Consider the following 13,541-nt stretch of genomic DNA (forward strand, 5'->3'; position numbering starts at 1 on the left):
ATAGCCACTTCTCCCCAAATGTGAAGACAGATACAGTGAAACGCATACTATGAAAAGCGCCTACTTCTACTAGTTCACTTTTCCTCCTTTAGTGTGATTTCTGCCTCACGTGGCCGGTTTTCTGTAGACGTGCATCTCAGGATAACACAAACCATTGCCATCAAGTCAGTTTTGACTCATAACGACTCTGTGGGAACAGACCAGAACTGCCCGTATTGTTTCTAAAACTACATCTTTATATAAATAGACTGCCACACAATCCACCCATTAAGTAGTAGTTTGTGGGTGTGAACAAGACCTTGTGATTTGAAAGCAGGCTCATAACCAGTGTGCCACTAGGGCTCTTCCACCATGGAAGAAAAACCCAAACCAAATCCCCTGCCATCGAGTCTGTGCCGGTTCATGCGATGTTGAAGTACCAGTGGAACGACTCCTGTGAGTGTCCAGGACTGTAACTCTTCACAGGAGTAGAAAGACTGGTTTTTCTCTCACAGAGCTAACTGGTAGTTTCGAACTGTTGACCTTGCATTTAACAGTCCAACACATATGAATAAGTAAGCCTCAGGTACGTCAACAAATTGTATATCTTAAAAAGGGTCAAAGAATTAACATGTGGTTGAGGATTTTTGGGGCACAGTGCCTTATCAATATTCACATTATATTCACATATTAAGGATGACCAGCATAATTTCACACATATTTCAATGGTCAAATATAAAACTAATATGGAGGATTCTGCGTCTCAGAATAACAAAATAATTCATGAGGTAGTTAATTGTGCCAATCTGACCGATAAACATGTGGGGCTAATTGAAGGATGGAGGGATAAATGGTTCAGTGAGCCTAGCCTTTCTAGTTCTCGGGTCTCTTGCTTTCTGATGGTCAGACCAGGGTGCAGCTGCCTTAGCCAGTCCCCTGCTTCAGCTTGCAAGGTTCACTTGCTGCAAGACATCCCTGAGGAGAAGCCACATGAACCTAACCTGATGCAGCCCTGGGTGCTGGAGCAGCCTTGTGGAGCCCCCTGCCAGTGCTGAGATGCTTACACATTCACTGACTTGGCTTTCCTCCTGCATGTGTTTTGTGAGCTGGAGGAGGACTTCGTGGATCGGTGTCGGACATATGGACTAATGTTGGACTTGTGGGCTTGGGCAGCACTGGGTTGGGATGTTTTCTTGATGCACACTTACCCTTTATAGAAAACTCTCTCTTATACATGAGTTTCTGTGGATTTGTTTCTCTAAAGTACCCAGACTAACACAATATAATAATAGTTTCTTAAACCAGTTAAAGGCTAAGATATATATATATTATAATTCACAAAAATTGTCTTTCTATTATCAAGGCAATATAGTTTTGAGATTTTTAGTTCCTAAGCTTACCTTCCTAGTTATGTATCTCTGGTCTTGTAAACAGAAAAACAAAAACTTTTATTATGAATTGGATGAAAGTTCATTCAACAGTCCATAGAGAATTTGTTTCAGGTACTGATTACGCCCTTCACAATGTACAGCATCATTTATTCCACTTCTTCAATATATTTCCCTTTGCTGTGCCTTCTTTGCTAAACCTTTCTGCCTGGATTTAGTATCAGGGTTTTACTCATTTTATAAACTGAATGCAAGAAAATCCCATTGTTTCTTATATTCTGGAGTAGTTTTAGTAGAATTTCTATTGGCTCTTCTCAAAATATTTGGAAGAACTACCCAGTGAAATTATTTGGGCTTCATATTTGTTCATATGAACTACCCAGTGAAACTATTTGGGCTTCATATTTGTTGGAGAGGCAAAGTAAGGGGGCAAGATTTTTAATAACGTCTTAAATTCTTCACATTTTGTATCTCAGTCAGTGTTAATGTAGGGCTTTCTACTCCTAAACTTTGCAATCTTGTACACCCATGATTGGTAGGTGGGGGTAGCTGTGAGTCCACATCGACTCAATAGCAGTGAGAATATATATCTAGAAATGTGTCTTACAGGTTTTTGAATTTGTTGTATTATATAGTTCTACATAGTAATTTGTTATTTAAAATTTCAGTTTTTTTTCCTGATGTGATGGTTCATTTCATTTATTTGTATTATTTGTATCTTATTTTAGATTTGCCAGTGGTTTTTCAATTTTATTAATCCTTTCAAAGAGCATTCCTATGGTTTTGTTATGTTTTTTGTTCCATTTATTTCTGCTCTACTTTAATTTTCCTTCCCCTGGTTTCTGTAGATGTATATTGCTGTCTTTTTCCCAGCTAAGTTGTAACTCTTTGTTCTTTTCTGTGTGTGAATTTATTGCTATAAATTGAATTGTTAGTGTTGCTTTTGCTGTGTCTAAGTGATTTAATATGTTATTTTCTTAATCCTTGATTTCAAGAAATTAAGTTTAAAACATTGTTTTTATATTACCTAGTAGACTTGTAGCAGGATTGTCGTTAAGCCTCATGTTTATTATTTGTTTTCCTTGATTTTCCTTTGTTGACTTTATTTTTAATTTTATAGCATTGTGATCTGAGAGTATGCTTTGTAATACTTCTTTATGGGAACTGAAAGCCTCATCTTTCTCCCGAGGAACTGTTGCTGGGTTCAAACTGATTACTTTGTGGTTAGCAGCCCGCTTTGTAATATTTCTGAGTTTTAAGATTTATTAAGGTTTGTGTTCTGTGCTCTAGTCTGAAGAATGCTCGTGTGTGCTAGGGGGGAAATGTTTTTGCCCTGTTGTTGAGCCAAAAATGTCTATAAGGTCAAGTTGGTTGACTTTGTTACTCAGTTCTTCTGTGTCTTTGACGAGCTTCTTTCTGGTTGTTATGTCCGACATTTTCACCGAAAAGCGTGTATTAAAGTACTCATAACAGAGTTATCTTTTTCAGTTCTATTAGAATGTGTTGACTGAATTTGAGGTTGAGGCTCATTCACTGGGTGCATAGATCTGTCTTATTAATGCTTTGTCCTCTTGTGTAATTGACCTTCTAATTCTAATGTTGCCCCTTCCTTGTTACATAGGCTTTTGCCCTAAAGTCTAGTTTATCAGAAATTAATATTTTTTCTGCTACTGCTATTTTTTGATGACCACTTGCATGATATCTTTCCCCCATCCTTTGAATTTTATTTCATTTTTGTTTTTATTTCCAAGCTGTATGTATCTTGGGCACACAGCACATTAACAACTTGTATTTTCTTGTCCATTATGTTACTCTCTTGTATAACGACTGCATCTTATCCGTTTATATTCAGTGTAATTATTGTTAGGTGTGAATTTATTTTTCATGTTTTTAGGTGTGGGGCTGCTGACGTGTTATTTTGGTCCCCATAATTTTCTTTGCTGAGTTCATTTTATTTATTGAATTTTCTCATTATTTTTTCATATTGTTGTTGGGTTTACTAAATCTTTGTGATTTTCCTCTTTTTTAATTTGGTGAGATTTGTTTATTTTTTAGCCTACCCTCTAATGTATTAATTTCTTCCCATATTTAAAACAGTCTCTTCTATCTTAAATCATCCTTGATTTGTCTTCAGGTTCCTCAATCTTTCTCCCACTATGTTAAAGCGATCTAAATATTATTTATTTTGAATTCCTTATCAAAACTCCAAGCTCACGGCCATCAAATTGATTTCTACTCATAGCAACCCGATAGGACAAGTTAGAATTGCCCCTGTGGGTGCCCTAGAGCGTAATTCTTCTTTTCACAGGCGTAGAAAGCTTCATCTCTCTCCCGTGGAATGGGCCAGTGGTTTTGATCTGATAACCCTGCGGTTAGCTGCCCACTGTGCAGCCATTGTGCCATCAGAGCCCCTGAGTGAATTTCTTATCAAGGATTTCTAATGCTGTGTTTACCAAAGGAAAAGTTTCTGTCTGTGTTTTCATTACTTATTTGAGCCATTCTGCCCTGTTTGCTCGTGTGAACTGACGTGGTCTGTTGTCTCTGAGACATTGTGATTTTGTGTTTGTATTTAATAGGTGGTTTAGGGGTTATGCGTTGGGCTATGGTCAGCAGTTTGAAACCACCAGCAGCTCCCAAAGTAGAGAGACCCTGGGTTTCTACTCCCATAAACAGTTTCGGTCTCGAGAACCCACAAGGGGCGTTACTCTGAGGCAGTATTGACTCGATGGCAGTGAGAGTATTTAATTGATGATTGTATGTTGGTGTGTTTTCACCCAGTTATTTTAAATCTTATTTTATATTTTGGGTCTTCTGCTTTGTTTATGCTCTATATGCGTGTGCTGGGTAAGTGTGCTTGCCAGGACTTAGGTACTTGTGATATAGGATAGGACTGAGCACACTTCTCTGTTAGTTGTTTTTGTGGGACCTTTTGGGGATAGATTGTGTAGGCATTGCCCACTGTATGTGATTGCTACTCAGGCCTGGACTGCTCTAGTCTAGGTGTCATCTAGTCATAGGTCTAGGACTGGGTGGTTTCTTTCACCCAGGGAGGTGGGGGTGTAGGATGTGCAGGTGTAGCTTGGCGGTATAGATACAGTTGCTGTCTCCTCCCAGGTGGACCAATAAATATAAAAACAACAAGAAAAATTTTTAAAGAAGGAAGAAAAACAAAAATTAGGGAGGGGATAAAAAAGGAACAGTAAGAAAAAAAGTAAGGGGGAAAAAGTAGAAGACAAAAATGGAAATGAGTAGAAAAAACAACAAGAGATGGGAAATAAGAGAAAGGTTTGGGACAGGAGAGAAAACTCGCATGTGTGTGGGGAGGCCAGGCATGGCGCAGGACACCTAGGCAGTTCTGCTGTCCAAGGCATTGGCAGGGAATAGAGTTAAGAGTGAAATTATCCCTTTTGAATCATCCACTATTGGTAGTAGTGTTCCTGTGGGCCCGTGTGAGCTGAGTGTTTTATCAGGCTGCTACAGAAGTTCAGATTGGCAACACAGCGTCAGGCCTGGTGTCAATTCATCGTATAGTTTTTCTGTTTTTCATTTTTGTTCAGTTTCTTGTGCAGTTAGTATTTGACCCACTTCTCTGTCTTTTCCTCCACATCTCGGGGTCTTGGTATCCTCCATATCTGCTCTGCGTGTCTTTTGAACTTTTGTTGTAGTGGGGATAGGTAGCTTGTCCGCCTGCCGAAGGCCATGTCTTTTCAACTTGAAATTTATATTAACCAAACAGCTCACAAAAGACTTTGGGCTCTTAAATTTATAATGCATTAGGCACTGTGGGTCTGTTAATTAAAGAAAAAGTATTTATGAACATAATTCAGAAGGGAACACTTTAAGATATTATTGCATGCATAACATGTGAGGGAATGGTCTATGTTCTACAAAAACGTAGAATCCCTTATTAAATAGAAGCGTCAAAATGGGGAGCTTTTGTTTGTTGACAGCTCATCCATCTCAGTCTGTCTGCTTTGGAAGGTGGTGTTTCTGCGCCGCTGATCCTTTCCCACAGCTTTCTGAGCTCTTCTGTGCACAGCAGGGCAAATGGTATTGTTGGCATCCTTGAGGCATATTCTTTTGAAATAATCTCTGAGTTTGGGGAACAAAAATCAGTCAGAAGAAGGGGCAAGCTCAGGGCTGTTGAGTAAGTCAAGGGAGGTTTTCCAATAGAATTCTCCTAAGATAGCCCTTGCTACCTTTGAATAATGGATATGCAGATTGTCATGGGAAAAAAATTCTCAGTGCAACTTTCCCAACATTTTTCTCATCACTCCAGTTTTCTGTTTTTGAATTATTTCACATGATGGTCCAGTGTCCTTTATGAAAATCTAGCAGAACCTCTCAGCTGACCTTTCGGTCTTGAATTTAGTTGGCCAAGCAGAAATTTTGTATGTATGTAATATTTTTTGAAAGCATCCTAATGAGACTAAGACAAATGTACCACTGTGGGAACTTGTCTGGAGTCCTCCATTGATCTCAGCGATGTGTTTGTACACATTGCATTTGGAATAAACCAGTCCGTGTATGATCTGGAACACCAGTAGCAATACTTTTTGACTTACTATACAATCATTAAATAATGATATAGAAATATAATGATGGGGGAAGTCCATATTTTATTGAACTTATGTAAAGCAGCGTAAAAATTGTGGAAAATTGAATTAAAATAGATTTTTCCCAAGAACTTTTTGAAGCCCTTTCATCTATAAGCCTCTCGTCCCCCAGAAGAATACATGAAAGGAAAGACATGGTAAGAAGTATAAAAATTTTCTTTCTGTTTCAGCTAACCTTCCAGTGCCAACTATTGCGGCCATTGATGGACTTGCATTAGGTGGTGGTCTTGAGCTGGCTTTGGCATGTGATATAAGAGTGGCAGGTGAGAATTAATCCTATAGAAAAACACTTTATAAAAGATAAGTTTTGAAAGAAAAAGAAAAGATAAGTTTTGTGTTGACTCTAGATAATTCTAAGGATTATATTCTGTCTTTTATTCTAACTGCAAATTTGGTGGTTCACACCCACCCGCCACTGTAGGAGAATGATTTACAGTGTGTTTTCAAACTAGCACCCCAATTTTAGGGGGGGGAATTACTCAGTGCCTTCTGGGAATTACAAATTTTGTAATGTAGCTCATAACCCGGGGAAAAAATATATAGATATCTTCTCTTGCAGCCCCCTGGACCATTCTCTGCTCCGAGGGAGAAAGATGAGGATTTCTAATCCTGTAAAGAGTTACAGTCTTGGAAACTCACGGAGGCAGTTCTACCCTTCCCTATAGGATAGCTGTGAGTTAGACTCAACTCAGTGGCATTGAGTTTGGCTTAGTTTGGGATCATTCCAGCCCCTCCCAGGCACAGTATCACCTGTTTGGGGAAACACTGATTTATCACTTGGGAAACCCCATATAAGGTTGCTACGAGTCAGGACCAACTCCATGGCAGTGGGCTTATATTCTTGGTTATTGTTGAGTAATCATTATGGAAAAAGTCACCACTGGGTTTAATGCACACTTGTGTTTAAAATCCCCAGTGTAAGCAAACCTTATAATTTTTAGTTCAATCTTAGCAGCAGGAAAAGAATAAGCTTCGAAAGAGACAGAGCTATTTGAATCTTGGTCTTGCCCTTTTTAGGTCAGTTTTAACATCTCTACAATATGAGCAATGACAGCTGATATTGTGAAGATTTGATGAGTTAATTTATGTCACGTGCCTAGGACAACCACTAAACACTCCCTGTATGAGCCCTGGTAGTATAGTGGTTATGCATTGGGCTGCTAACTGCAAGGTCAGCAATTTGAGACTACCAGTTGCTCCTTGGGAGAAAGATGGGCTTTCTACTCCCATAAAGTCACAATCTGGAAAACTCACAGGGACAGTGACAGGAATGTGTCAGCATTGACTTGATTGGAGTAAGTTTGGTTTGGGTTTATAGTAATAACGACTCTTTCTTAGGTTCGGGGTTTTCTTGTATGATTTTTTGAGGCATATATATGGTTACTGTAAAAGCAATAATGACAACAATTTGTGTTATCCATGTAACTTATGTGTATTGAATCATTTAATTTTCTTAACAGCCTCGGGAGATAAGAACTTTGTCTTATCTCCCAGAGAGGGATAAGTGGCTGAGCCAAAGTCAGTGGCACTCAATCGATTTCAGACCAACAGCCGCACTCACTTCTGCTATAGAGCCCCTCCCTGTTGGTGTAGTTGTCAATCTAATCTGTGTGGTCGCCACACTTGTCTGTGTCCTCGTTGCTTTCAGCAGATCTGATGCAAAGACAGGTTTGGGGACCAAGAGCCAAGTGAAACAGGCAGCAAGTATGTGTCACCATTCTCACTACCATTTCTGATAAAGCTGCCTATATAAAGCCAAGTCAGCATAGCTACGTATTTTTAATATTTTCATGATAAGCGCTCTGGAGATTTTAAGTTGCAAACCATATATACTCCACTCCCCTTTATATATAATTTTTAGTTACTGTTTTCTCTGAATGGATTTTAAATAGAAAATGTAAAGTGCATGTATCCATTTCTGAAGGAATGCAGGTTCTTAGGATTTAGGTGGTGGGAAGTAGTTCAAATGTGTTTGGACACTCAAATAAACAATTAAGATGCCTTCAGGCAATCGTGAAAACAAACATGAAGAGAGCCGCCCTGTCCAACTGTCCAAGCCCTGACAAACACTGAAACCATTGTTTAGAGAGTAGCTTGATCCCTGCTATGATAGGATGTGATATGATAGGATATGATAGGTTAAGGTGTTTGATTTGGGGGAGTGTTCAGCCGTTGAAATCTTGTTTACCACAAACAGCCTTTCTCCTGACTCAGTAATTAATGGAAGCTAAATCTTCAAATGTGACTTGTCAGTTGATCTTAAAAAATTATGGCTCAAGTGTAATCAGTAAATAAGATTTCAAATATATTTTATTTTTCTAACCGTTCCAAGTCATTATATTTGAATATGATGGTAGAGATTTTAATTAGTTTTCTTTTTGTCTTCTTTTAGCCGCTTCTGCAAAAATGGGCCTTGTGGAAACAAAACTGGCAATTATTCCTGGAGCAGGTATGGATTCTTAACCCGCCAGTGTGTTCTCAAAATCTGGGAATAAGGCAAAATACTTATTATTTGAAAAGGCTATTGTCAAAACATAGCATTTTAAATACAGACTTAATTCCATATTGCATGTTCCCTTGAAAAGTCCTGATGGAATTATATATATATATATATTGAATTATATTCTTACTTTAGCTCAAGATACGTGATCAAGACACTAGGTACTCTGGTTGTTGCTCCCGTTTTTGTGCTGCCTATGTGCGCTTTTCTGTATTCTTTCTTAAATTTTAATTATTATACTAGTCACATTTTAAATACTGCCTCTATTTTCTTAAAGGATTGCACCAATATTTTGATGTGTGTACATGAATTTTCCCTCACGGCTTTGTGCACAGTAGCAGGGCATGTGAGGCACACGGGTTTCAGGCCTGGCACTGCCTTGCTGCCTTCCTTTCTTTTTCTTTCCTCCCTCCCTCCCTCCCCCTCCCCCCTCCCTCCCCCCCTCCCTCCCTCCCTCCCCCCCTCCCCCTCCCTCCCTCCCTCCCTCCCCCTTCCTCCCTCCTTCCTTCCCCCCCTCCCTCCCTCCCTCCCCCCTTCTTTCTTTCCTTCTCTCTCTCTCTCTCTCTCTCCTTTTTTATTTTTTCGGAGGCAGGACCAAGATTGTGGTTATTTGTTGTGTAGCCTGATTTGGAAGTGTGAAAAAATATATGAGCTTCTTCTAGTGGAAGAATCATTTAAGAAAGTACTTTTCTCATCGTTTATAATGAAATATTTTCTTGTGTGATAAATCTAAATCTGTTATAATTTTACATGTTTCAAAGATTTGGAGATTTTTTTTGAAGCCATTCCTGCAAAAAGTAAATTTCTTTTAAGAATGCCTATATATAGTAGCCTATGTTGGTAACATGAATGTTTCATATATGAAAATTTTACTTAGTAGTTTCTAAGTGAAAGAATAGTAACTCTAAAAATTAAAGAAACCGTAGACATTCCAAATAATCCTTATATAAGGATAGGTTAAAATTGTGTGGTTCCCCTTTTCGGTATAGGATATTGTTGTTAGGTGCTGTCAAGATCATTGTGACTCATAGTGGCGCAGAGTAGAGTTGTCCCACAGACTTTTCCTGGACACCTTCCTTACCAGATATTCTTCATAGAAAGCCACAGGGTAGGTAGCAACGGGCAGCCTGGTATATCCTTTTTAGGGTGTATAAGTAGACAGTAAAATGTAAGTTATAATGAAATTGAAGACTGCCCAGATCAGTGTATAAGATTGACCAAATTTCTGTGTCAGTAATCCATTAAAATGCTACTTTTATAGGCTAAAAAAAACTTAATATCTACCTGTTCTACAATGCCTCTCTTTTTCACAGTGACTAATTGAAACAAGGAAGGATTTATAAGAAAGTGGATCCCATTGAAAAGAATTGTCAGATTACTTATATGTGAAACAAAATTTAGGCAAAGGGTGATATGACATGTTTCTGAGATTCTTTTAAGAAGTAAGCGATTATTGATACTTAGGCGATAACTCTTAAGTAGCTGAAATAAACGAGTCCCAAAAAGGGAATGGATTTTAAAGTAGAGTGTGGGGGTTAAAGGAAAATAAGAGTGGAAATTTGAGTATCTAGCATATCTTCCTTATGAAATACTTTAGTAATTAAGACACTGGAATGTAGAACTTGTTTGTTAGAGTACTTGTTTGGTTATAATAGAAAAATGAGAGTGATATCTGTAGCTCCTTCCATCTTTTCTTATTGATATTTGACCTCTAGAAATTAGCATTTTCTTCTATTTTAAGTTCTTTATGATTCTCCTGAATCGTGGATTCATTAATTGGATAAATTTATTGTAAATTTGATTGTTTTAACATAAATTGTTTAAATTAATAACTACCAAACATATCAGAGTACTTTGATTTTTTTACTATTATAAATAATGAATCCCTTCATTTTAAATATCCATTATCATTTTATTTTAAATAAATCCAAAGAAATAACATCTTCCTTTAATATCAGGAGACTTTCAACTTCATAGCTCACATCTTCTCTGGCTATGTGGCATTGGACTTTTTATTTGAAAATGAATTTGTTCATGATGAGGCTACTTGTTCATATTTAGATTTTAAAAGATGCATACAGTATTTTGGGTTCACTTTTCTAGCATTATGGTTATTCAGTATTCTAGATAAAGTCTGAGTCTTTTTTTTAACAGTAGTACCTTGTTTTAAATATGATTTTTATTTATCTCAAAGCTATTTCTGAAAATTTTATATGGGCAACTTTTATACATAGAAGATGGATATTTTTACCATCTCAATTACTAAATACTTTTTCATAGATGATCCTCTTATTAAAGATTGATTTTTTAAAAAATGTTTAAAGCTGTTTTTAAAATTGTGAATTTTGACATCCTGAAAATGATCTTAGGAATTTCCTCCTTTTGACTGCAAACATTTCTGTGAACTATTATAAAGAACCTTTCTATAGTAGGGTGTGTGAGTGGACACAGTAGAAAAGCAATATAACATTTTTTGAGGAAGAATGATAATTTGTGTAAGGAAGAACACATCGTTCAAAGAAAAGGTGCACAGGTGTCCAGCTTTGGAAGAGAAGCAATCAGCTTTTATTTGATGAAGCAAACAAGGAAAGGTAGTTTTATATCAAAGAGAGAAGTGTAAAAAGGAGGTAACATTTTAATGATGCTTAGCAAAATATGAATTATCTAATTATACAACTTCCCTCAGGCAGCATTTCTAAAGCAATACAATTTAAACGATAAACATTTTAATGTGGGGATCAGTTCTTGTGATTGAATGTAGATAAGGACAATTCTAGTTGAAGTCTTTATTCTGTTGGGTGTTTCCTTGGAATGAGCACTAATGTGAGTCTCGTTCAGGCAGTTGGCCAAGTAGCTGTCTTTCAAGTTTACTGACGTAGACAGTGAGGCTTCCAGTGCTTCGTCATTTTGTTAAAACATTTCAAAAGGCCATTCAACAACAGTTGCGGCAGGACATTGATTGACAGGGAGCAGCCAGAGGTTCAGGCCAGATTCAGAAGAGGACATGGAATAAGAAATATCTTCTCAAAGTAGAGATTATCAGAAAGATGTTTTTCCTGCTTTATTGACCACGGAAAGGCATTTGACTGTGTGACTCACAAAGTATGGACAGACTTGAGAAGAATATAAATTCTAGAACACTGCATTGTTCTCATGTGAATCCTATACGTGGATCATGAGGCAGTTATGGAACAGAACTAGGGAAATACTGTATGGCCTAAATTCAAGAATGGTATGTGACAGGGTTGTAGCCTTTTCACTATACTTACTGAATCTGTATGCTGAACAAATAATCATATAAGCTGGCTTAGATGAAGACGAATGTGGCAAAATGATTAGAGGAAGGCTTATTAACAACCTTCGATACAGAAGAGGCTTCTTCGAGGCAGAAGAAACAGCTTGCTTCCTGAAAGTGAGGACAGCTGGAAGCAGGTGCTGCTGGAGATTGAGGATTGCAACCTTCAGTATAGTGCTAGGCTGGTGTGACTAGAGAAACACATCTGGTGACATATATGTGTAATAAAGAGTTTTATGTAAAGAAGTAATTGTACACCTCACTTCTCCTCCCCCCACCCTTAATTCAGAGGCCTCAGGAGTGGTGGTCTGGTAAAGTCAGGCATGGAAACAATGTAGATTAACAAGGGGCATGAATCTTCAGGAGGTGGTGGTTTAATGTTCCTTGGAGAACTGTAGGTATAGATAGTTTCCTAATTATGAATCTTCATTACAAAACTTACTTTAGATTATCAATTGTATCTTGGGATCATTGAAAAACCTGGTAATCTCTTTCTGTGACATTATTAAAATCTGCTTCTGCCACCTAGTATGAGGTATATAATCTTAGGCAGGGGGAGGGGGGACGGGCAGGGAGGAAGTGGGTATTAACAATCCCAGGCACAAGAGAACAACAAGTGATCCAAATCGGTGATGAGGAGGGTGTAGGAGGCCTCATAGGGTATGACCAAGGGAAATGTAACTGAGAGGAATTGCTGAAACCCAAATAAAGGCTGAACATGATAGTGGGACAAGAGGAAAGTACGAGGAAATAGAGGAAAGAGCTAGGAGGCAAAGAGCATTTTTAGAAGTCTAAATAAAGGCATGTACATATGTAAATATATTTATATATGAGGATGTGGAAATAGATCTGTGTGCATATATGTATAGGTTTAGTATTAAAATAGCAGATGGACATTGGGCCTCCACTCAAGTACCCCCTCAATGCAAGAATACTTTGTTTTATTAAACTGGCATTCCATGATGCTCACCTTCCCAACACAATCACTGAAGGCAAAGCGGGTGCATAAGCAAATGTGGTGATGAAAGCTGATGGTCCCCGGCTATCAAAAGATATAGCATCTGGGGTCTTGAAGGCTTGAAGATAAACAAGCTGAGAAGCAACAAAGTCCACATGGAAGAAGCACACCAGCCTGTGTGATCATGAGGTGTCGATGGGATCAGGTATTTAGGCATCAAAGAACAAAAAAAATGATATCATTGTGAATAAGAGGAGTGCAGAGTGGGGACCCAAGACCCATCTGTAGGCAAGTGGACATCCCCTTACAGAAGTGTCTTGGGGAGGAGATAAGCCAGTCAGGGTGCAGTGTAGCAACAATGAAACATACAACTTTCCTCTAGTTCCTAAATGGCGTCCTCTCGCCTCACCAACACGATCCCAATTCTACCTTACAAATCTGGATAGACCAGAAGATGTACACTGTTACAGATAGGAAACACAGGGAATCCTGGAAACATGGGGAATCCAGGGCGGATGATCCCTTCAGGACCAGTGGTGAGAGTGGTGATACCGGGAGGTTGGGGTGGAAAGGGGGGAACCGATAACAAAGATCTATGTATAACCTCCTCCCTGGGGGGTGGACAATAGAAAAGTGGCTGAAGGGAGGCGTTGGACAGTGTAAGATATGACAAAATAATAATTAATAAATTATCAAGGGTTGATGAGGGAGGGGGAGCAGGGAGGGAGGGGGAAAAATGAGCTGATATCGGGCTTAAGTGGAGAGCAAATGTTTTGAGAATGATGAGGGCAACGAATGTACAAAT

General features: G+C 38.4%; 1 protein-coding gene across 3 annotated transcripts in view; it reads left to right on the forward strand.

The window, feature by feature from the left end:
• Nucleotides 1-13,541, forward strand: part of AUH (AU RNA binding methylglutaconyl-CoA hydratase) — a 167,738-nt gene that overhangs the window by 83,809 nt on the left and 70,388 nt on the right. For all 3 annotated transcript variants that reach the window (XM_075549755.1, XM_075549757.1, XM_075549756.1), the window contains 2 exons: nt 6,154-6,246; nt 8,376-8,432. In XM_075549755.1, the coding sequence (XP_075405870.1) occupies nt 6,154-6,246; nt 8,376-8,432 (150 nt within the window). The remainder of the gene's footprint in view (nt 1-6,153; nt 6,247-8,375; nt 8,433-13,541) is intronic.

The sequence above is a fragment of the Tenrec ecaudatus genome, chromosome 5 (assembly GCF_050624435.1).
Source record: "Tenrec ecaudatus isolate mTenEca1 chromosome 5, mTenEca1.hap1, whole genome shotgun sequence".
In the NCBI taxonomy this organism is placed as follows: domain Eukaryota; kingdom Metazoa; phylum Chordata; class Mammalia; order Afrosoricida; family Tenrecidae; genus Tenrec; species Tenrec ecaudatus.